The sequence below is a fragment of the Anoplopoma fimbria genome, chromosome 20, assembly GCF_027596085.1.
Source record: "Anoplopoma fimbria isolate UVic2021 breed Golden Eagle Sablefish chromosome 20, Afim_UVic_2022, whole genome shotgun sequence".
Classification (NCBI taxonomy): domain Eukaryota; kingdom Metazoa; phylum Chordata; class Actinopteri; order Perciformes; family Anoplopomatidae; genus Anoplopoma; species Anoplopoma fimbria.
This window is the reverse complement of record NC_072468.1, coordinates 21,115,525-21,139,325: the sequence shown is the minus strand read 5'-3', so window position 1 is coordinate 21,139,325 and position 23,801 is coordinate 21,115,525. Positions and strand designations below refer to the sequence as shown.

Genomic DNA, 23,801 nt, shown 5'->3' with positions numbered 1-23,801 from the left:
CTTTGCGTCTGCAAAAAAATACCCAAAAACGCCGGTGCCGTTTTTTTTTTTTTTTTTTTTTTTTTTTTTTTTTTTTTTTTTTTTTTACAAATCCTGCAGACTATTGATGCTGATCGCGTTATGCAGGCTGGATAATAAAAAAAAAAAGAAAAAGCTCTCCGGTTGTGTGTTGTCAGGTGGTTTTAGTACATAGTTGGTGTAGGCAGGCCTAACCTTTCCTTTACGCAGACACAATCGATAGTGAGATAAGAGGCAGGCTGTTTGAGCTGCTCTGTTAGTGTCACGGGGGTGTGTTTAAAGAGAAAAAAAAAAAAATCACGCATATCTAGTTTTTTCTTTTCTTTACTCAACGCCACAGAGGAGGAGAGACCCAGCAGACACTGTCCACACACACTGCGCCGGGTCGGGAGGACGAGCACCGTGAGGAGCGTCTGAAGAAAAAGTTTCAATGGTTTTCCGAAAGTTGCCCGGTGTGTCTGCATCGGGCATGGGTCTGCGCCTGTCCCAGAAATTCGTCTTTCTGCTCTTCCTCTCCGGGTTGGTAACGCTGTGCTTCGGGGCCCTTTTCTTTCTGCCCGACTCCGTGCGCCTAAAACGCATCTTTCTATCCAAGACGGAGACCCAGCCGGTCACTGTGGGCTCCGGCTCCGGCTCCGAGAACGATGCCAGGGAGCACCTGAAGAGACCCAAGGAGCAGGAGGGACACCCGCGGGGCATGACCTCCGCCAAAGGGGAGACCAGCACCAGGCTGAGGAGCCTGAGCCGCAAGCCGCCCGTCTCTCATGAGGCCACCGAGGCGCGGCTCGCCGGGGGAGAGCGCAGGAGGACTTCACCCTGCCCCGGATGAGGACGGAGTCCGCCTCGGTGAAAGCCAAAACCTCCTCGGACCAGGGTGCCACCTCGGATACTTTCAGTTACATTAAGTTCAAAGGGTGTCTGCTCAAACCCCCGCTGGGAGCGGACAACGGCAGGACCAGTGACCCCCAGACCAACGAGCGCAGGGAGAAAGTCAAAGAGGTAAGTAAAGGGGAGAGGGGGGGGGATGTGACAGTGACCCTTGCAGGTGGATCATGGCTGAGATGTTTCTGCAGGAGGTGGACAGCTGACATGCTTGTAGCCCCAAGAGGGTTTTATGGAAATGTAATGATATTGATCTGGGCATATTATAGGAGGTCATGAATGGTGAAGAGCAACATGAGAAGTCATCTTGGAGGTTTTGTCTCTGTTTGTCACATTGATCTAATCATCTCAGTCAGTCACGTGACATCACTCAACTTACCCCCTCAACCAAATAGTCAAATAAGCAGTATTTGTATTTATGTTCCTGTGGCTTCTCAGAGATCAGTCCTTTAGGATGGGAGCATGTTCACGCTGTCAAAACATGACAGATAAATGGCAGTCTGCCTTATTCAGATATAAAAAAACAACAACAACAACAACAACAACAACAGGCATGCACAGTTGAAAGAAGTAATTATATTTCCGTTGTTGGAATTTGATTTGTCTGTATTTGTCTGACAATACAGACGATCTCCCCCCACGTTGGAAGCTGTGCGACAGTTGTTTGCCAAGCTCCTGTCAAACAGATAAAATAAATCCCTCTCGATCATTACCCAGCCTCTTTGCCTTTCCGTGGATAAAATCTTCCTCATTTTTGATGAAGACGGAGAACAGTGACAGGGGAGCTAAAGATGAGTTGAGCGATGTCTCTGCTGTTTGTAGTTAGGATTTCATGAAGCCTAAAATCATAATAGAAAAGGAAAAGGTGTGTTCAGAAGAGACAACGTGGGATAACATTTAACAATCCGTCCATGGGGGAACTGTGGCATTGCGAAATATATACTGCACTTTCCTAAACTACATGTTTTTCTTCTTATAACATCATCATATTCGTTAAATAATCTTATCAAAACTCATTACGATCATTTGGCCCTTGAGCAAGAACTCTTATGAATGATCAGACAGCCGTATTTCTTTTTTGGAAGGAGCCGTTAAATTGCCTTCCATCAGGTCATTCCGAGTGATAAATCGCCGTCCCACCTCCCATCACCCTCCACACAATCGCCTGCAAATGATGTGACGTTTTGGCCGGGAGCTCTTCAAGCCGCGTGCCAGCCTTTTTTTCGTTGGGTCCAATAAGGGCTCCAGAGTGGCAGCGTCTGTGGATCGCACATCTGTACCCACTCAAGGCAAGTGATGGGGAAGGAAGGGAGGAAGGAGGGATGGAAGGAGGAGTGCAGCAGTGGAAGCCATGGGCCAGAGTGTGCGGATGGGTTTCAGCCTTGGCATGTGACACGGATAAGTCCCGTTGTCACTCTCACCTTCCTGCCCGCTTGTCACCCTCTCTCTCACATGCCTTTCATACCCAGAGGTGACGCGGTTCGTGATAACTGAGGCGTACGGGGACTCAGAGGGGTTTGTTTGCCCTCGTGCACTGAGCTCTCACTGACTCATTCTCTTCTGATGCTCTCTCTCTCTCTCTCTCTCTCTCTCCAGTAAAATGTCAGTGTGACTTTGCTCGCACGGTCTGTTCAGCTGAGCTCGGCAAAGTTCTCGCCCTTGGGGGGGGAGGGGTCACGGTCATCTGAGGAAGAGTTGTTGGGTTTTTTTACGCCACGCCCTCCTCTCCCAGTCACCGACGCGGAATTGTAAATGTGTTTTCCTCGCGTGAAGGCCTTTTTTATTAAGGCGTTAATTAGCAGACAGGCCTTGCTCATTTGCGTTGCGTGTTCATAGCTTATAGTGCATTTTTGTGGTTTTGCTATTGTGCATGCTTCAGTTTCCACTGTCTCCAGCCTGCTGGCAGCGTTCCAGGCGGCTCCTCTCTTTTCCCGGAGGCTCACATTCGTGCTGCCGGCACAGGCTGACACACAGCGTCAGCCTGTGCTTTGTCCAGGTTTACAGATGTAAAACCAGGGACTAACTGAAACAATGAAACTAACATGTTTTGATGTTTTTTTTCTCAGCTGCTTTGATGTGTGTTTCTGTGAAGCATGAAATACAATATCAAATTGAATTTCTAGTTGTCACTCTCAGCTTGTGTTGTGATGTAGAGACAGAGCAGATCTGAAAAGGCATTGTTTTTTTTCCATGTAAGGGAGTGCAGGGAGAGGGTATCCCCCATCCAAAGCCAACGGAAAAGGGTTCTGGTCCAGCCCACTGAGTGCCTCAATGCCCAAACTGTGAATGAGCATCGTTTTTTTTTCTCAACTGCCAACAACCAGAAAGCAGACTCCCCACCTTCTTTCTTCCTCTGTGTGTGCACCCACTGCCAAGTGAGGGTGAAACAAGGGACAGAGTCTGGTGATCACACCAGGCAAATATTTGAAGGTAGCCCACCACTAGCTGGGCCTCCACGGGATTCCAGGAGACACTGCCAAAAATCGCCAAGGTGCTGTTTACCTCTCCGCTGGTAGGTAGTTAACTCTCCTCCAAAAGTCCTCAGCGGGAGGAAGATAAGAGAACTTCTCAAACTACTTCCTATTTGTAATTCTGTGATGTCACGGCTCAAAGAGTCGCCCCGCGTGGCTGTGTTGCTGCCTCATTGGTTTCCAGCATAAGAGGCTGGATAGCCGGGACAGCAACACAAAAACACGTCCTTTTGATGTCCTTTTACATTCACTCAGGTTACAACTTGGAGCGCAGTAATAAAAACACCTGATGCAGAGCACAGAAATACCACATACAAACAAATAAAGGGAGCTCTAAGGGTGCCTGTGGCTCAGAAGTAGAGCGGGTTGTCCTCTAATCAGAAAACCTGCGTTTCGATCCCCGGCCCCTTTAGTTATCATTTGTACGTGTCCTTGGGACAGAAGATACTGAACCCCAAATTGCTCCTGTAGGCTGTGTGTGAGTGAGCATTTGCATTGGTTTGGATCTGGATGTGAAGGTGTCAACTTGTATGGCAGCCTCTGCTATCAGTGTATGAATATGTGTATGAATAGGTGAATGTTGACATGAAGTGTGAAGCTCTTTGAGTGGCCCAAAAGACTAGAAAGGTGCCACATAAACGTGAGTCCTGCTACCATTTTACCATTTACACTGTACCAATCCCAGACGGCAACCTCCATATCTCTCTCCTCTATTGGTCTCCAAAACATCGCATACATCAAAAGAAAAGTCTGCAACAAAGGAGGGTTTCTATAAAGCATGAGATATGTTCTTTACCCTTGAACGTTGTATTTTTAACAGAGACATCCCAGTGCAATGAAATGAAGGCCTTTCCTTGAGGGGATTGGTATAAATTGAATATTGTGGCCTCCGTGATGCATCTAGATGGGGATAGGTTAGGTATACTATAGTTCAAGAAATAACGATAACAGTACCAATACACACCAGTACACTTAAAGTGATACAGTTACCAATAGAGTACTTCATTTGGCGCCACGGGTGTGTAATAAAGCCATACTTCCAACGTTTTGACGGCATCCTGGCCCGCCGAACTGTCATCTCCGTCAAATACGACGCCCTCCGTTACCATCACACCACAGACATTTGCAATGATTTACTGTGAGCAAAACCACTCAAATATTTTCTAGATCTGGGTACAAACAGCATTGAATACAGATATCGTTTGACTGCAGGAGTTTCGCTACTACGCTGTACTGTGTTATTTTGGAGTACTAATACTCGGCCCTACATGGGGAGATGGTAGGTCTGGTAGGGGATAAAGCTGACAGCTAAGAGTACAGCAGTGAGAGGACAGACACACTGCAACCTCTTGTGGCAGAGCCTCCTCCAGTGGAGCAATAAAAAGCCTTTAAGGGCTTCTTTGTTTCTGTGGGGTGTGTCTGCTAACTGCGTGTGTGTCTGTTTGTATGTGTGTTTGTGTGCACTTGATGGCTTATCTAGACGATCAGGTGCTTGGGAATGAATTTGGAGTTGGACAGTTTCTGTTGGAAGGCTTGTCACTGTGCTTATCCATCCAGTACTGAAACCCACCTGCATCGCTGTGTAGACTAACAGCAATCAAATGAGGTACATCTGTTCGCTATTTAAAGCGATTCTACTTAATGGTCAGATGGATGTGCTCGCGTGTGTTTAATCCAGAATAATAGAAGTAACAAGGAGAAATGGATAGAAAAATAAAAAACAGATGTTTTTAGAAGCGCAAAATGCAAAAAATGCTTAAAATAGTTAAGTAACAGGTTTTAAATGTTCTTGTATTTGCTCTTGAGACACATGCAACTATAGGAATTTTACATCAGTCAACTCCTGCAAAAAGGGAGAAATGTTTGTTTAAGAGTATCCAAGACAGAGTATAAAGTATTCCTTTAACAGTGTGCAATGAGTATTATTAACTGCGGAAAATATCAGATAATTTGGCCTTCGTATAACTGAATTGTCGCATTACACAAACACACTCACACACACTAACACACAAACCTAGCACAAAGCTGCAGAAACAGATGAGCCTGTAGCCGGACCCTGAAATCCCCTTACAGCAGTAATGACCGGTGAGCCGGGTGTCCGTCTGAATAAAGTGCTGCCGTTAAGCCGGCGCCTCCTGCCCGGCGCTGACCTCCCGCCACCCCTCGTTCCCCCCTGCTGTCTCCAGCTACGAGCCAGGTGTGCCAAACAACCTTCAGTCGGAGCAAAAAGGAAAAAGATGGCCGCCTGCGGAGCGAGGGAGAAAAAAGAAGCGGAAGAAGCGGAAGATGAACAAAGTCTTAAGAAAAAAAGGCTCACACACTCTCTCTCTCTCTCTCCCACTGAGCGGGACCGTTTGTGCTTTTCCTTTCCTCTGTGGACGCCGTGCAAATGTCAGCGGCTGGTGTTTGGAGTGCTAGCCCATCGTTGTCTTTTGGTCTGTTTATGCAGGGGGAGTGAGCCGCTGTGTCCTCTGGATATTGATATATTGTGCAAGTCAATGCACAGTATATCAATATCTGAGACGGATATTATCAACCTGTCAATGCTGCCAGGCATCAATGCAGGCCTTTTACTGCCACACTAGAAGAACTTGAGTCTTGATGTTTTCCAAGACGTGTTTTTTTTTACATTTACATTGTAGACATTCAGTGGGCTACTTACAGTTATTGCAATGGGTTCTTCCCAGGTTGTTAACATTAGGAGCGGCTAACAACAATGACAGGAAGGCAGGGATGAGCGTACCACCTGGTGTTGTACTTTTACTATGATAGCAGCTCTCGATTTATCCTCCACATGTTTGCTTATTACCTGCTACTTTCTCTCTTTCACATTTAACTCATGGAAACTTATTGGGTTACCCTCTTAAAAGACCAACAGACGTTTCTTGTCACTTTTAAACGAACCGTAGCGATATCATATTCTTGCTACTATACACAACACTGCAGTGAAGCCACCTACACACATTGATTTGTATTAGAAAGTAAACCTGAGGATATATCCGTGCAGAACATATTTAAATGAGCTAAGAGTCATCGCATGCAACGCTGACGGTGCATGTGAGAAGACTACTTAGTGGGACTTGAAAAAAGAGCAGCATTACATAATGTACGAGGTGCTGCAAGTATACCTGCACCCATCGTGGGTGGATGAAAGTTGACAGAGTAACCTGTTCTGGCTTCACAGCCTGGAGATACGTTTTCAAACCCTCAGAGAATAAAAAATGTGACAATAACTTAAAGGATGCTCAGAAGCTTCTGTGCTGCCTGCAAAGCACATGTCTTTTAAAAAAAACATTGATTATTTACAGATAGTTTGTTTAGCATACCTGCCATTAACCTACTATGTTATAAAGAAAAAGGTTGCTCATTAGTTTCTGCAGCTATCAAAACAGAGTACTGCAAAATGACGACTAGCACACTAAACCACAGTAATTGCAAGTTTATGTTAAAGACCACGGCCTTTATCAAACCCACATATGTTATTATGGCACATTAGAACTATTATTATGTTCATGGTGATCCGCTGAAACATTAATTTAAGCATACAATTCTGAGAAATGATTATAGCTATGATTACGCTATTAGTGTAAGTAACATGGATATATTCTGTGCTAGCATAGAATATATCATGATTAGCACCTGTCATGTAGCCTCATGTGTATGTCATTGAATATTTTCTTATTTGTCACTACTTTTGAAATAAATTAGACGTTATTATATTATAAGAAGCTAAAAGCTATGATAATCTTGAGAATTTTAGAAAGTCTGTGCTAGATTAAACAAAATATCCATAAAAAAAAACCACCCCAGCTCTGTTCTGCCAACTCCTTTTAAATCGAGTAGCTACAAGTACAGTAGCTAGCAGCACTAGCTCCAAAATTAGCTAAAATTTATCGAGAAAGTTGCCAAATTGGTGCACAGGTCAGTAGGTAAACAGGCAGCTAGCCCTTTACTGGAGTCCTGCGACAGCCAGTCCATTCCAGATTTTTGAAGAAGATTACAAACGTAGCTTTAATTTGATGCTTTCTGTTTAAAGCAGAAGCTTGAGGATTGCTGCATTGCTTCTGTCAGACATCCTGCTTCAACACTTGAGCGACTACATGCCGACCCGGTCTTGACCAATACAAATCTGGCCTACTGTCACCTACGATATTGATTGCTTTCCCTTATCCCCTTATGTTCTGTCCCCTTTAGGCATTACATAACAATTACAAACAATGAAGCACACATGACCCTGAAGGTCAACACAGCTGCATCCAGGAAGTCTTGTCTTTCCCAGAATAACAGTAAGGCAGGGGGAGATGTCAAGTAAAAACCTCAGAGGCCTAGCAGAGAAGTTTATTTTCCAGCAGGTGATAATAGCTGATTAAGCAATCACTGCAGGAAGTGGGTGATCGGGTGAGACGGAAAAAAGGAAAAGGAAGGATGTGAGTTTAAAAAAAAGGGAGGGCATGTTAGTTAACATCCTTTTTTTGCATTCGCTGCAGTTCTCTCCCAGCATTCCCTTCGTGATGGGGCCACTAGCTCGAGGGTTAACCTCTCTGTTGAGGCATGCTTCTGGAGAGGCATGTGCATCCTCGAGTCACGAGCTATCCAGTTACAAGATGCACATAGGCCTTTTTGTACAGCCTAGCTTGTTTCATTTTGTGTGTACTTTTTTGTTGTGTACTGTGTGTGTGTGTGTGTGTGTGTGTGTGTGTGTGTGTGTGTGTGTGTGTGTGTGTGTGTGTGTGTGTCGGTCGGTCACAGGCGGAGTGGAGGATTATATCACATCTTGAACGAATAAAATGCCGTAAGTGCCCTTCTCTCCGGAGAGGCCAGCATAGTTCTAAAGCATCCAAAAATTAACAACAGTGGGGTTATAGATATCCTGTATAGTGTGTGTGTGTGTGTGTGTGTGTGTTGTGTGTGTGTGCATGTGTGAGGTTCATGAGAGTGCAGTAATTTTTTCCTCAGCAGTTTTAAAGTCACACACCTTGTATGTCTTTGCTTTCCCCTGATTACGTGGCCTAGTCAACAGTTTGCAGATGTTTTTTCCCTTGTTACGCAAGAAACATGCCTTCCTTCTCCCTGAAACTCCCCCTTTGTTGTTTGCTCACACTTCCATATTTGCAGGGTTTTAAAATCAGGTCCGACCCAGTCTATTTGTTTGCTGTACTTGGCCGTCGCCCCCCCCCGGTCTGTTTACTATAGCCTTCGGGGTGTTGCGTCACCTGAAAGCAGAGGGTCACGTCCTGGACCAGAAACTGCCCACATTTTGAACACCTTCCCCCCAAAACAGAGGAGAGCTCTGAGCCGTGAGTGAGCGGCACTCTTGGCAGTGTCTGTGTGTTTTTTCTTGAAATTCGATTTCCGCTTATTTTCAGATTTCATCAGCTGACTCTCCCAGAACATTTTTTGCACCGTGAGCCCCCCACCCCCTTCCATTGCTGTGATGTTGCAATAAGTTCGTTGGAGGCACATTTACTGTGTTAACCGTACTGCTGACATAATGGGGTCATTGTACCTCTTAATCCTGGCTTCTGAAGGCCTGTGATTACTGGGGAGAAAAAAGAAAAACCCACATTCATTCCTTACTGGATCATCTCAAGTTCCAGAGCGTTCCCCTCTTGGTCGATGACTTTTTGATAAGGCCAACTTCTCCTAAAATCCTACAAAGTTTTTGTCTTTACTTCAACTTTTTCCTCTAGGGTGCTCATCGTTGTTAGGCATAAATAGAAGCGGGCTAATGGCCATGTTTCACACCGTCTATATCCTTCCTCTGCTCTTGCTGACATTATTATCTCTATAACAAGAAAGAAAAGAAAGAGAGAGGGTGAGAAGCAGCCTGTCTGGGGTTGGATACCACATTCGAACATTTTGTTTGAATTAGAACATTTTACACAAAACACAATAAAACTACTACATAGTCCCTTCCTCCTTCTCCCCTCCAAAAAACACCCCACTCTGTCCAAAAACTCCAGCAAAGCATGAGAACGCTGTGGTGTTTGCCTCTGAGGAAGCACATGTGAGAAGTGTTGCCCTGCTCATTTTTTCTCATTTACTATTACAAACATCGCAGTAAGTGTGGCCTCCTTTTGAATTTTTGTCACAAAAATTCATCACACATGCTTCCACTTTTGACTTGACGTTTCCCCGAGTCTGACTCACTGTGACTAGAACAAGCTTTAGAGGTGACGTAGTCTTTTTCTTGCTCTTTCTCTACTAGCAGCGCACACATGTGGCTCATATTCTCTCTCCAAGATGCCTTGTCAGGACAAAATTTGGCAGCAATTGACAGGAAGTGAATCGGTATTCTGTGGTTACGGCATCGTTTGTTGCTGTGTCTCTGTGTGTGGAATCCCAGCATCCTACAACAGCAAACAGCGCATACATGCTTTCAGCCCAGTCATGTTTCTGCGAGCTTCACGTGTATGATTTTAGTGTGTGTGTGTGTGGGTGTTTGCATGTATTTGCTATGGATTCAGAAAGTGGAGTAGATGAAAGGTCCAGGCATGGCCTTGTTTGCTTCGGGCTCTGCTTGACATCCTGCTAGGTGCCGAATGAAATCGCCCCCTCCCCTCCCCTTCTGATCCCTCTCCCCACCTTCTCTATTTGGCCCCACCTTCTCTATTTGGCCTCGCTGCACGAGCAGATTCAACACATAGGAAAGAAGAAGAGGAGAGAGAGAGAGAGAGAGAGAGAGAAAAAGAGTGGCCTAGATGTAACCAGCAGAGTATCCGAGCCCCCAGCTGAGTTTCAGCCCCCTGCCTTTATGCCTGCCTAATTGGTCAGAAAACATGCGTGGCTGTGTTCACAGGGTAATGGCAAAACATTAGAGTGGGCTCGGGGAAACTGGCTTGTCCCCATTTGTCTCCCTCCTCGACCCAATCGTTGCTCATCCTTTGTTTGGCTCTAGTTGTGATTTTTTTTCTTTTTTAAACTGTCACTGATTCTGTCTCTGTTACTCAGTCTTCTTCTTCTTTGGCCTCACTCTCGTTCTCTCTTGAAGACGCTCAGCCCCCCGGGCGTTTTCACTTCCACTGCTCTGTCAACCATCGCCCGGCCGCTGTCGTCGCGGATCGGCGTGTCTGCAATGTCTTTATCGTGTTGTGACATGGCATCAGCCTACTTTTAAGATGGCTGAATAATACCGTCGAGCTTTTGACCTACAATTTAGGCGGATCCCCCGGGAAGGCAACATCATCTTTTATGTAGCGGCCTTTTGTTTGTCCATGAACAGGTTTTCACCTCCACCGAATGAGGACAATGGCTGTGTTTGGAAATGCTCACCAGACCGTTTCCATGGTCAACACAGCGCTGTCTAGCTTTACCAATGGGTTGAGAAGAAAATGTGTCTCCCTAGTGATTTTCTCCTTCATCGGCATCAGTAGGCAAATAGCCATTAATTAGCTGAATGCTTACAAGACCATTTTAGCAAGAGCTGGGTGTATTTGTTCATTATATCACAATTAAGTCCCTAATCAAATGGCAGCAACGGTGCTCAGTGCTCATTAGGGAGCCATATAGATTTCTCTTGGTTCCATCAAGGTTGGATGATGGGCCGGCTAGATAATTACAATTTCCAACCGTCCACAGTCGGAGGAAAGACAGAGAAATAACAAAATAAACTGATTTCAATAGTCTGCTAATGACTGTTTGTGTGTGGGAGAACAACCCAGTTTGCGGATGGTTAATTGGATGGGACGTGAAGGTGACAGGCTCTTGAGCGTATGTCTTAAGCGTTAATATCACACTGGACAGATGGAGCTGGATATGGAAGAGATGGATACATGCAGGACTCCTTTTATAATAAATAAACCCTCCATAATGTAGTGGATATTTATCTCGACCAGAGAGAAACCAAGTCAGCCCGCTGCAAAATAACAAAATCACCAAAAAAAACACAGTCAGGATAGCAGCTGTCATTGTGTGCTCATTTAAGAGCTTCTTCAAAATGCTATTGACAGAAACCATTTGCTTAAAAAGTACAGTTAAACCCTTCACATCAAAAAAACTCATTGTCATTTAAATCTTGAATGATTGTAGTATTTGAAAAGAGCGTCTGTTTTAGGGGATGTAATCTCTCTAAACCTTTAATATTCTAAAAGAAAAGTGTTTAAAAAAGTAATATCTGAACATAATCTGTTTTACTTTCATGTAAGAATCCGTTTTAATAGTGGTTTTTTTTTTCTCTCTCTCAGAACCAAAGACTTTTTGTATTTTCATTTAAGAGAAGACTGGATGGTGATGCAGTGTGTGTCAACAACAGGAAATGGGCGCTGTCCAGTTTCAGAAGCGACTGTGGTTAACTGTTTTTTGGAGAAGCCCTGTTTCAGTTTACCACAGCTTTCGGTTTGTGCACGTATGATGATTCGTACATTGGTGGTTAGTGTGAGGAAGAATTTCCAAAGAAAGAACTGTTGCCCACTTTAGGTTTCACTAACATACAATGTGTAGGTAGGTGGAATTACAGCTTACAGATACTGATGTCATATTGGGCTGGTTTTAGACTAAAATAGGGCAATAGTATCGGAGAGTTTCCCCTTTTTCAAGCCTGATATGATTAATATCTTAATATATTTAAAGGTTTTTTACACCCAGCGTGAGAAATCAACAAAGGCTAAAGGCACATTTGACAAGGGACCCCAGTCTAATGGCTTAAGGCTTTTTTAATCTAATAATGATTTTAATTTGGCATTTATGTCCTTGATTTATAGGTTTAATGTCAGAAAAATTGTCCATCACAATTTCCCAGAGCCAGTGGTGGCATCCTCTTATGTCTGACCAGCAGTTGCAAACCCAAAACTGAGAAAAGCAACCAATTATCACATCAGAAATAAAAAAAAAATAAAAAACTGACATTTGGTATGCAGCCTAGTTCTGAACGGGCAAAAGTGCAATTTACAATACGGACACTACAGACTAAAGTGTCATAAAATCAATCAACCAATCAGCACAACGTAGAGGAATCTGTACAATTTCCGAGACAATGCAGTTTCTACTTTTATCCCCTTTTGTTCAAACTCAGCTGCTTCCGAGTCGTGCAAATGATCTAATTAGTCGTTTTTATGCGCTAACCGTACCGAGAGCTCGATCCATCTCTCGAGTTAATTTGGACCGCCATTAGAGTGGAAACCCGCTGCTAACCAAACCTCCCCCAGAAGACGTGGCCCCTGGTCATCAGCTCTCTCATAACGATGTCTGCTGTGGTCTCCTGGAAACAACCGGAGCAATGAAAATGACAACGACGTGGGTGTATGTGTGTGTGTTTCTGTTATAATGACTACCATGGATGACCAAGGCCAAAGATCGGGGCTTCCACCTGCAAGGGAACAATTATTGTGTCAGGGACATTCAAGATGCTAATTAGAAACGGCAGATTGAAATGATAATGACAAAGCAGAGAATAATATAATAAAAGTTACAGATTTAATATAATAGCCTTAATTATGACAAAGCACAGTATGTCTGAGCTGCGAGGTTTAAATAGAACTCACTCCCCGAATTGATGCGACATGAGTTGACCTCAAGCTGATTTTTATTGGCACAGTCGAACATGTGTGTTCCCGATCAGTCTGGGATTGGGTGTGTGCCAGGATCTCAAGAGTTCTCCAGCTAAACACAGCCTGGTGGCTTAGCAACAGTGGATTTTTTTTTTTTTACTTGGTCACTAGCAAGTCTGAAAAGCTTTAGCTCCTTAACTGCCAAGTGTAACAGACACCATATTAGGGAGTTTAATTAGCGTGAGACTGTAAGAACCAGTTTGATATGTGTGTTTATGGGGTGAGTAAGACATGCAAATGAAACTGCCAGGTAAAGATGCTGCTCTGTTGAATAAATGGAGGGCCTGAAAGTCCACAGCACAAAGCACGTCAACATACAGAAAGCTTTTTTTTTTTTTTTTAGCCTGATGGAAAGTATTTGCATGGAAAAGAGGCTTTAGATGTTTACTTTGTTCGGAAAATGTTTCCTGTGTTTAACATCAACCCAGAGACTTGTTTTTTTAGTCGCTGAATTCCCAGATCTAGGCAACTCCTTTGATAAGTGTAATCTTATCAAACTGTTGGCTGTGGCTGTAGCTACAAATAAAACAAAAACCCCCATTGTATTAAACCAAAGTTATCCGAAGTCTTTTGAAAGTAATATACAACAGTTGTCGAAACGTAGAATGCAGCGTTGTGAGATATAAAACATCCGTGAACACTCTCTCCTCCCTAAACCCCGGCATTCCTGCTCTCAAAAGATGACTTAAGGCTTATGGAAAAAAAACTTTAGTGGAGGTAAATGGAAACAGACCCGATGTCTGGGGGGTTAAGAGAACAAAAATATGTGCGTGTGTGTGTGTGTGTATGTGTGTGTGTGTGGGAAGCTGTGGCTTGACAGGAGAAGTACCGTTGCCGTCGTATTTTCCAAGTAAAATGAGATGGATGGTTGCAATTAAGTCTGCAGTGACCATTAGCTGAAGAGCCGAGCCCAGCAGAATCCAGCAGACGAGAGCAACGCTGTGTGGACGGGTGTGTGCGTGCTGGTGCGTCTATGCATGTGTGTGTGTGTGATGTTGTAAACACAGTTTGCTCGTGGATCTTTGAGGCCCACTGAGTCTTTACAGGAGGCCACTATGTGCTGACTAGAGTGAATGAAGCCCGACAGTTCCATCCAACATCTGTCCCACATTCTGCCTGCTAATGTAGTGAAGATCTTGTTTTGTGTGTTTTAACGGTATTGTTACCTTCTATTTATCCTAGATTTTATTTGTTGACATTTGAGGAGCTGAAATGCTGTTTTGTGGAGGCAGAGAGAAAAACAAGCTGTCAACCTTTTAAAGATACAAAAGGTTGGGAGGGCCTTTTTGCATTTGACTATTTGCTATGCAAAAAGCTCCTGTTACGTCTGATTATTTGGCACTGCTGACCCTTTGTCAGCCTGTAAAGGAGAAGAGTATATCTTATACTGTGTGTACTGTAGTTCTGATGTTATCTCATCATTTTGGTATTTCATTTTTCTGCGAGCTGCAACCTGTTTCAGAAACCGTATAACTTGAGGCAGCATGTTTTGGTTGCTTCTTTAGCTTTGTCAAGAGTGTAAAGTGTGTTGAAAGTGTTGAATTGTATCTTCCTAACCCACTCCGCTTACCACCATCTGAAACGACCCTCTATTCAGGCCTTTTAACTGAACGACATCGTAATGTGCGCAGTACTTAAAATCCTGATAAGCTGTATTTTCTCTTTTTTTGCAGATGACTCCCTGTTTGACCCTCAGGTTGTCCCAGTCGGACCATCTCCACGTAATTAAATCATAAAAAGGGAGATATTTGCAGCTGGAGCAAAGGTCACAGGAGTGACAATGTGAAATGTTAAAGGAATCAGAGTTACAAATTGATATTCAAGGCGTCGCTCAAAGGTGTGTTGCAACAAAAAGATGGAAATTGCAAATGCTGCAAAAAAAAAAAGCCATTTACGTAGTATTTTAATTAGAAAAAGAGGTACAGGACTGGAGGTGTACGACGCTCTGATTGGCAAGACAGACCAATTATTTTCCGTAATCTACAGTGTAGACATATCTGATGCAAGTGTTTTCAATCACTGCTGTAAATTAACGCTTCGCGATCTGATTGTAACCTGTAGCGTGATGTCACATCTGTTGGCCTTTAGTGTGACCCGTGTAAAGACTGGCAGCAGATAAATTAAACGAGTGAGAAGGCAGCAGGCTATTAGCTAATGATGCTAAGTGGATTAGATTTGTTTACGGTCTGCATCGTCAGGGGGATTGTTTGCCTGTGTTTAAAAAAATCAAGCCTGACAGTGGCATCGTGTGACGTTCCATTTATAATTTTCAACAGTAGATTTGTAATCAAAAGCAGTAAAGCAAGAAGTAGAATTAATCACAGTTTTTGGGGTTTTGGCATTTCATTAATTCAAAAGGGGATGTTTACAAAATATATAAATATATGTGGAGGAATGCAGCCGTAACATTTTGACCTCAGTGCTCTCCATCAGTTGTCTAATGAGTAGGTTGATATGTTACGTTCATGAGCGATAATGTCCGTTTATACCACGCGGGGAGCTTTTTCATCGTGGAGGGCCTACTCATCTGTGTTTTATATTCACCACGGCAGCTGGCCAAGACTTTTATAGCATGTGTTGTTACTCTGCTCAGATCTGAAACAATGCCTACGACTGCATTGTTATTGCACACGCAGGGGGCCTGTTGGCCGGGGTGGGGGTGGTTGTGGAACTGAAACTGACTTATTTTAGCAGGGAAGTCGACACATGAGTGAACTCACAATGCTAACAGAGCTAAAGGAGCTAACGGAGCAGAAAAGCCCATACCAAAACAAACAAGGGGCTCTTGTTAGGCACAGGCTGCAGGCAGTTGGCACGGTGACAAAAAGCACCATTCATATTAATGGAAAAGTGATTTTTTTTTTCTTCTGATGTTTGGAACCATCGTGTGTGTGTGTGTGTGTGTGTGTGTGTGTGTGTGTGTGTGTGTGTGTGTGTGTGTCCCCCCCCCACCCCACTGTGGCATTACATACCAATCTGGCAGCCACATCCCATCACAGTTGCTTAGAAACATTCTGGAGATTTGAAATTTACATTCAGTGTAAACTCAAACAAGGTTGAGTTGTAACAACATTACTTCACAACACCATCAAGTTCATATAAAGGCTGCGACTAATGATTACTTTTATTCTCAATTTATCTGACAACTGCTTGTTGTCTTGATTAATCCTATGGTCAATAGAATGTCAGAAAATGCTGAAAAAAATTGCACAAAGCACAACTTCTCTTTGGATTTTAGACTGTTGTTTGGACACAAGAAGAACAATTTAATTTATTCACGGAAGACAAAGAAGAGCAGCGTATCCAATTGATTTAGATAGTTCAAGGGAATATATTGCATTATTTCTTAAAAAAAACTATTAGCAATATTGTTGCATCTAAGCAGATGTCAATTCCCCCCCTTTTTTTTAAAAAGGCCTTTCTTTTATTTTGTTTTCACTTTATTTACTACTTAAGTAAATGGGATTGAATGCATCTGGCGGATGATTGTCATTACCGCTGATGTAATTTGAGGATTTGATTGAATTAGGGATTTATCTTGCAGCACTCTCTCCTCCGTGGAAACAATTTGGTTGACTCAAAACAATGTGCACTTATATAGAATTATTCATTACACTGTGTAGCATTTGCCTGCACTATTTTGGCTCCATTCTGTAGTTGTTTTATTGCACACTCTGTCACCTTTACATTCACATGTTTCTGTAGTTTAAAAGGAGTGGTTAGCTAGATTACATTTGCAGATGTTGCAGGTGTTTGTTAAAAGCCTGTTTGGCTCAAAACATTGCCCAGAAGAAGTCACTGATCTTGATAAACCATGACTTACGGTTGATATCTAGTCTTCATGCATGTGTGCACTCGGTCACTAGGGACTAAACGATTTTTTGGGAGGTTATCTCCCCCCCGAGCACTGAACTCATTTGGTCAGTGCTCGCATTATTCATTTATGGTGAGCCTGAACGCAGCGGAGAGTCTCTGCTTTCTGTTTGTTTGGTTCGTCTTCAATCTTCTCCCACTACCGTTCCAGTTCTTTTGCATTTCTCCTCGCTCACTCTTTTAGCTGAACACCGCTCTCTCTCCATCTCTTCCACTTCCTTACATGTCTACGTCTGTCTGTTTCAATCTCACGCCGTTGCTCCCGCTTTCCATATCTGCTAGCTTTGTTTGTTCTGAGTGTCCTACTGTATATGAAATGCGGTGCCGCTGTACTTGGCCTGTCACGAGAGAATGATAATGTTTCCTCCACGTCAGCCCGACTCCACATCCTCCTGCCCGGTGAAACGGGTGGTGCTCGTGTCAGGATGCACTGTTGGCAATGCAAGTTAGAGGCCACGGCGATTCACCCACTAACACTAACATTATAATCTGGACGGTAGTAATTGGTCTCACACTATTTATGATGTCTGTCAGATCAATTTGAAATGATGAAAGGGACGCAAACTAATTATACAGCGGCCGTCAAAAATGTGTAACAAGGCGGAGTAAATTGTAGGACGGATTAGCATGTTGCTGTGAAAGGTTGGGCAGGCTGCTTGGCTGTGTGTTACAGCATGCTAAGGCATGAGGAAGATGGACTTGGTGTGTTTGTGTGTGTGTGTGTGTGTGTGTGTGTGTGTGTGTGTGGTCATACTGTGGTCTAGAAATGCAAAGATCGAAATCGAATGGCTGCAAATCGAAACCAGCTTCAGCTGAGCGGCCGGTCAGTCTCATATTTCACAGTTTTTTATTTTTTAACGTCGGCACAAAGCAACAAAGACGGCAACTTTACACACACACACACACACACACACACACACACACACACACACACACACACACACACACACACACACACACACACACACACACACACACACACACACACACACACCCACGTGTTGCTGAGTGAAGAAGACATAACGCTCAGCATTTGTCACATCTGGAAGGCCAAAATGGAGGAAAAACTCTTTCGGTTTCTTTTGTCATTGCACCGTGCTGAGCGCCATTTTCTTTTGAACTAGTCATGTGACCACTGCAAACAGTACCATCCTCAAATCAGCATCCATAAATTGAACCTCCATCTCTATGCCAATGCGTAGGAAGCTGCACATCGACTCGGGGAGGGGAGCGGGCGGCTGATTAATAAGCCCGTCTACTCCCACACCGTTGGACACTAAAATACACAGACTGAACATTACTGGATAAAACCCAATCCAAATAAAGAGCTACATTGATGGGTTGTTGCCATGGGCTTTGCACGCAGCCTTGATTTTCTTAATCAAAAAGTCTGTATCTAATGCAGCATCCTGAACACTTCAACCCTGAGGATACATCACATAGGGCTATTCTTTCTTTACCAAATCTCCTCGGGTTGTCCCAGTCTGCATCTAATGCAACATGCTCCCCCCACATGATTAAAGTGATGGTGAAGGTTAAATGTGCCGGCTGTATTTCCTTCAGGGGTTTAAAGATTTAGGCTTTCGCATGCCTCATGCAGACTTAAGAATTAAGTGTTGTCAAGATCATGACAAATGCTGTGAGGAAAAACAACTTTATTTATATGCATTTATTTATTTGTTCACTTAACAGGGACAGTGCAAAGTAAAAAAGCCTTAAAACTCTATATAGGCTATTTCCCAACATGTGTTTTGTTTGTCATCAGAACATTCCGCTTCTGTCAGTTTACATATTACCCTTTAAGATGGGATGTCTGGGTGTGAATGTACAGTATTTAGACAATGAAGTTAATAAAACACTGGTTTATTTTAAATGTTACTGCCGTGTGCAAAAACACAAAATCCCAAATCTTTAAAATAATACGTAAATCTTACACACAAAAGTGCAGCCCCTAAATCTGTGTATACATATCTATATAAATTAACACTTTAACCACCAGTCAAATCAGACCGATACTGGAACCCTAAGTCAACCATGACGATCTGACATAGTGTAACCGACACCTATCCTCTATATAAACTGTTAATTAGGAATGAGGAGCAGCTGAGTGGGCAGATGGCTGGGTCAGGTGATGAAATTTGATAGTGATAGTGATGGTGATGGCTGGTGGGCAGGTGTGAATCAGTGGGTCCGCAAAAAGATGGCGGAGGTCAGCACTATACGCACAACACAGAGATTAATCAGATGCACTAGAGGCGGAGGAGGGGAGGATGGAGCAACGGTCGCCATGACAGAAACATTTATTTTTAATTTACTTTTTGCCAACTATGTTATTTAAACTCCTCTCGTGTGAAGAAATTGTGTAACTTATGTAGGATTAGTTATGGTTGTTTCACATTCATCGCGTTTGTCAAATCAGCACATGTTCCCGTTTCAATACACATTTTTCTTACTTGTAATAAGTGCTGAATCAGCCATTTTTTCATCCACTTAACATTTGAACATGGATGTTAATGTGCCTACGCCTCAGGGTACCTGCAGTCTTGTGAAATAAATTAACATAAACAGCTTCTGGATGCTCTTAATGCCTCGGACAGCCGGGTCTTTTTTCTTGTTGCAGTTCTTCTCTCCTGCGACTCGGGTGTTATTTTAATTTTGGTATTCATACTGTAGCGCCTCAGCTATTCTGGATGAGCTTGTCCTCCACGCGGGCTGATGAAGTTCATTAACACCCACTCTTCCGCGCTAACACATAAACGCATGCTCTTCTGTTTCTCCTTTTTTTTTTTGCCTGACCTAAATTAATGCACAATATATCCTCCCTTCCTTGGCTTCCTTTCGAATATATTTCCGTAGAGCAGAGCAGTTCTGTTGCCCTCCAACCCTCGCCGACCTCTTTGCAGACTACATGTGTATAATTACAAGTGTGTCTTGCACCCCACTGTGTCTAATCTCGGATCTCATTTCATCACGCTATTTTCAATAGGTGTTAGTGACTCATCTCCATAAGCTATAGAGATATGAATGAGTCCGAGCGGCCTCAAACTGCCCCTGAGTGACCGCTAAGGAACCCGCTGAGTCGTGGACTCGGCAGTGGTGCCGTTTCCCCTCAGAGATCAACATTATCAGTGTCGGCCGGCTGTCCGTCCTGACTTCCCACTGTCAATCCTCAGCACATTCAGACGTATCAGGGTCGGTCGGGGGGGGTCAACTCACACTCATCCACGCAAACAAAAACAAGAGCAGGAATCAGGGGGAGGGGGATTTCCTGCAGCTTGTTATTGACACTTCAAAGGTCCAAGAGAGCAGCCCATGGACAGTGCCCTCTCAGCACTTTGTAGTCATCCGCCCCCGGTCCGCTAGGAATACTGCTTTACTTTATTGGACAACGCATGGAAAACAATTGAGAGTTATGAGTCATGTGGCCGTGTGCGCTAACATTCTGCTTTCCTAGCTAAAGGCGAGCTGTAAGTCATCGCCCCTTCTCTCCCTCATTCCTGCATCATTCGCTCCAACCTCATCATACAGCAGCCTTTTTCCCTCGACCTCCTCGTGAGCCTCCTCTTCTCTTTTTCCGTCGAGTGTTTGAATTCAGTAGGAGGTCTTATGAGTCCCCGGGGTCATATGTGGCATCTGGTTTTATTTAGTTCTTGCCACTCAGAGGGCATGTGTGTAAAAGAGAGCCCACATCAGTTTACCTAACTGTCCCATAAACCTCCATAACAGTTTTTAATGTCTTACACTTTCATTGAAATGCAGTATGCTACTCAGCGAGCTGATTTAACATGCCAAAGAAACATTTGGTCTCAGTAATCGTGAGTATTTTTCATAATGGCTTGGTTTGCTGAAAGAATGTGAACTCTTGATTGTTCTAGATATAGAAGATTAAGTGTAGCAATTGCATTTAATGAGACATTCACAATGACATTTATCCCATTGAGGAATAAGTGAAAACTGCATAATTTTGGTTCCAGTGGTACATACAGTTGCCTTCTGTAGAAAACCAAGCAAAACTGCAAAATTACTCACTTTTGTGCCTTTTCTGATTTTTTTATTTTTAATAAATTTCCATTCCTTTTCCAATGTAGTGTGAAAGGATAAAGTCATATAATATCAGGTAATTCAATTGGCAAGAAGGTCTATGGTCATATGGGGGAAATAAGCCCCGAGCTGTCCCTTAATTCAAACCCTCGTTTCTCCCTCCAGCTTGTTCAGGAACCGGCCTTCTCTTTCCCGCTGAGCTCAAACTCACTTTAGCTCTGTCATCCCGGGCCTGCCGATGAGCACCTTGAGTACACCGGCATTAAAAAAAGGCATGAAATCGTACACTAGTCTCCCTTTTTTCTTCAAACATAAAGACTTGGGATTTACGACACAGAGTATATATTTTTTTGGGCACGAGCGTAGCAGCCAGTCTCCCCGGCCCACTTCTCACCTGATGTTTCAGAAACAAGAGACGCAGCAAAGCAAAGAAGTTCAAGCACAGATTGGTGTTTGTGCTTGTGAAGTGTATATCATGAAACTTTCCACTGAGGTGTGTTGAAAAGTGCCCTCGGGCTGTAAACACAAAGCGAGAGGACTGACAGGCCTCCTTCGTTTTGATTCGGTGCTTTAAGACAGAGTACCACCATCAGGGGTCTCCTGTAGATTACAGCTGTACAAGTGTACAGAGTGAAAAAAAAAAGGAAGACAGTGTGCTTTTCGTATGCGTTTGGATTTTTCCAAGACAGCTCAGTAAGCCATGCGCACCATGATGCCCTTTTGCCATATTTTCTCTTCCATGGGAACTGGATATCTGCTAAAGCGATTTCCCATGTGCCTCACCACAGTCAGAGGGAGGAATGACTCAGCAGGACCATCTAATCTCCCAAATCCCAATAAAGCTTATAACCCAAACACCCACGAACACACACACATACACACACAGAAAACAGACTTATTCCAGTACACTTTCCCCCCTACTGTACCTCCGACAAAACTGCTGCTGTGGGTCCTGAGGAGAAAAGGCCACGCTGGAAAGTTGCCGCGGGGATCAATAACGCAATTTTCTGTCGGGTCAGCGGCTGACACTGGGGTTATTTACACAGAGGGGGCAGCGGCGGCGAGGATAGATAGTGGTGGAGTGTGCATGTTGCTAGACATATTGCTTTGCTTGCCTAATCTCTATTTGAACACTTTGATCATGACAAACTGCCTCTGCAATGTCCTCGACGGAGATGCATCACCAACGTACGTTCACTCAGTGGACCCTCTAGCCCCTCCCACTGGGCTAATATACATTCACATTGTCTGATGCATATTTTTTGTTGATTCATGGATAAAGAATAACTTATTAGTTTTTGGTTGGTCCCTAAATATAAAATATATTTGAGGGTATTTGATTGCTGGAGTGTCTAAGCAGAAATGTATCACGCCCATAAAAGCCACATTTCTACACACATGGACTGTCTCACTTTGGTGATCAGGATTTTCCCTGTGTCGTTGCATTTGAATATATCAGTTGACTCTTGATATTCCAGCATGGTCTGGGCTGGCATCAGGAGCCAGATGTGGGTGCCGTAACTGTAGCTTTGGGGCACGGCCGCAGAGCTTCTCCTTCCATAAAAGTAATTTAAAATTACATTAACGTATAGCTTTTATGGGAGGGATGTTAAATGCCCCAAAGTGACTGTTCTAACTGGACTAGTATATTGGGGGCCTCTGCTCTGAGAAACATTATTGTCTTTGTCAATATTATTGTCTGGCAACAATTTTAATAATGGATTTATTGTTAAAGTCATTTTTTAAAGGACAATTGCCCCAAGTTCTCTAGTTCCACTTTACAAATGTGAATATTTGCTGTTTTTCTTAGTGATATTTGATAGAAAAGAATATATTTTAGACTACAGCACTGACAAAACAAGCTTCATGTGCATGGAAACTTTGCTTCTGGGAAATTGATCTGGAGATTAAATCATCCGCCCAAATGATGGTAAGCAGAGCAACGTTTTATTCCATCTTCAATGGAAAATGCTGTGAAAACATCCTGCTGCCTAAGTGAAGTCTGCAAAACCAATGATATTTAGTTCACTGTCTCATAGACAAAAACAAACATTAAGTCCTCATATCTGAAAAGCTGGAACCTCCAAATAATTGGCATTTTAACTTAATAACATGACAAGCGATAATTACAATCAAAATAGTTCTGATCATTAGTTGCAATCCTAATAATGCCCCCACTGTGCAGTTAAGGAATAACCTCAACTTTAATACACTTCTAAGTTTCTTTTCATGCTAAGTGCATCTCAACTTTCTTATTTGTGCATTTTGCATCAAGTGTTCTACATTACATTACATTACATTACAGTCATTTAGCAGACGCTTTTATCCAAAGCGACTTACAGTCAGTAGTATATTACATATCATTCACCCATTCACACACTGATGACAGGCTACCATGCAAGGTGCCACCATCAGACTCTAACTAACATTCATGCAACATCCAGTCCACACCGATGGCAAGCCTTCGAGAGCAACTTGGGGTTAAGTGTCTTGCCCAAGGACACATCGACTGCCGAAGCCAGGTATCGAACCACCGACCCTCTGATTGGAGAACTACCTTGCTACACCACAGCCGCCCCCCGATTCTACTCATCTTGCACCCTTCAATGCAGTTCAGTTCACCTCTTTGAGAGAGTCTTAGCTTCACAAAGGTAGTGTGTTTCAGTTTGCATTCATTTAGGGTTTTTATATTTCTCAGTCTCTTGATTCCAAGCGGGTGCAGACACATGTAACATTCTGAAAAAACGCAGTTTGCAGTGAGAGACAGCTGGTGCAGAGGGGGGTCGGTGAGGGGAATCTTAACAACACAAACATAATGTGGCCGGAACAGAACATTCCTGTCTGTGATGTTCTCAATTCTCCAAGGATTAGCTTAAGATTTCAGGGAACAGAGCGACCCAACTGACCTGTGCCCGAGTCCGACAAGTGCCTTCAGCCTCTGTGAAGAAAACCATGCCCTTTTTCACTTTCC

The 23,801-nt window shown here is 43.5% G+C and overlaps 1 protein-coding gene across 1 annotated transcript in view; it reads left to right on the top strand.

Moving 5' to 3' along the window:
* Positions 1-116: 116 nt before the first annotated feature.
* Positions 117-23,801, top strand: part of LOC129109628 (mannosyl-oligosaccharide 1,2-alpha-mannosidase IA) — a 173,071-nt gene continuing 149,386 nt past the window's right edge. Inside the window, 2 exon segments of the mRNA XM_054621734.1 lie at positions 117-812; positions 815-1,017. Coding sequence (XP_054477709.1) covers positions 449-812; positions 815-1,017 — 567 coding nt within the window. The 5' untranslated portion in view covers positions 117-448.